This window comes from Danio rerio, chromosome 15 (assembly GCF_052040795.2).
Source record: "Danio rerio strain M-AB ecotype USA chromosome 15, GRCz13ab, whole genome shotgun sequence".
NCBI classification, from domain to species: Eukaryota; Metazoa; Chordata; class Actinopteri; order Cypriniformes; family Danionidae; genus Danio; species Danio rerio.
This window is the reverse complement of record NC_141035.1, coordinates 412,501-413,892: the sequence shown is the minus strand read 5'-3', so window position 1 is coordinate 413,892 and position 1,392 is coordinate 412,501. Positions and strand designations below refer to the sequence as shown.

General features: G+C 44.6%; 1 protein-coding gene across 2 annotated transcripts in view; it reads right to left on the bottom strand.

The window, feature by feature from the left end:
- Nucleotides 1-1,252: 1,252 nt before the first annotated feature.
- Nucleotides 1,253-1,392, bottom strand: part of med17 (mediator complex subunit 17) — a 12,171-nt gene continuing 12,031 nt past the window's right edge. The window contains 1 exon segment of one of the 2 annotated variants that reach the window (NM_001077574.1): nt 1,253-1,392. This exon segment is cut by the window's right edge and continues 157 nt beyond it. In NM_001077574.1, the coding sequence (NP_001071042.1) occupies nt 1,341-1,392 (52 nt within the window). In that variant the 3' untranslated portion in view covers nt 1,253-1,340. 2 annotated transcript variants of the gene reach the window in all.

Sequence of the window (1,392 nt, the reverse complement as noted above, 5' to 3'; positions counted from 1 at the left end):
ATTTTTTGTGTTATTTCTTGACAGAATTACCATGTTTCATTCTTAATTCACATAAGATAAAAAGTTCTAGATAATGTTTCCCGGAGATGGGTTGCGGCTGGAAGGGCATCCGCTGCGTAACAACTTGCTGCTAGATAAGTTGGCGGTTCATTCCACTGTGGCGACCCCAGATTAATAAATGGACTAAGCCGACAAGAAAATGAATGATCAGCCTGTCGATCTTAGTAAACAGCAGTGCAGCTGCTTTGTTTACAGCAGTATCCATGGTTACTCCGGCTGTTTTAGAAGCGCCACCTACTGGCAGAGGGTGAATCTGCTTGCTCATTATTTGCGCACACGTTCCACACTCTTATTTCAATCATTCATTTTCTTGTCGGCTTAGTCCCTTTATTAATCTGACTTATCCAGCAAGTTTTTATGCAGCGCATGCCCTTCCAGCTGCAACCCATCTCTGGGAAACATCCACACACACACACACACACACACACACACACACACACACACACACACACACTCCCTCATACACTACGGACAATTTAGCCTACCCAATTCACCTGTACCACATGTGTTTGGACTGTGGGGGAAACCGAAGGAAACCTACGCGAATGCAGGGAGAACATGCAAACTCCACACAGAAACGTCAACTGAGCCGAGGTTCGACCCAGCGACCTTCTTGTTGTGAGGTGACAGCACTACCTACCTACTGTCTCGCCCACACTCTTATTTCATTTCTTACTATTTTATTTCCTTCAGAAATTGGGAAATCTGAATGGATTTGCCTTGTAAAAACACAGACAAAGATCAAGGAAAACAAATGTTATCAAACAAAACCAAACTGATGCATTATTACACAGTGAGACATCCGGCAACCCGAGTCAACAGAGTCGCCTTGGCATTGCAGTTTCCAGCGGGAGCAATCAAAGGGGCTCAATGTGACGACTGCGACATGCAGCAAAAACACACATGCATTACCCCCAAAAACATTACGCTTGCTCAAACTACTCAGCTAAAATGAGCTGAAACCACACAACTCTTGGGGTTGTTTTATGTTAATCTACTTAAATTTGCCAATATTAATCCGTGAAAGTGAAGAATTAAACCGAGCATCTTTTAATAATGATGACTCTGCTCAGTCATCTGAATACACGTTGCTCTTGAATTGCTCTGTGTGTACCTCTGCTGATTCTCCAGGTGTGCGCTGATCTCCTCTGGACATTATAGGTCAGCTGTAGACAATGATGAGTCAGGCAGACCCAGAGCAGATGTACAAATGCTTTATTTCCCATAGATGTGTGTGTGTGTGTGTTAGCTGTTGCTCAGTCGCCGATTACCCATGATCCTCAGGGGCAGGGGGTGAGCGCCGCCATCAGCAGCTCCATCTTGTAGACAAAG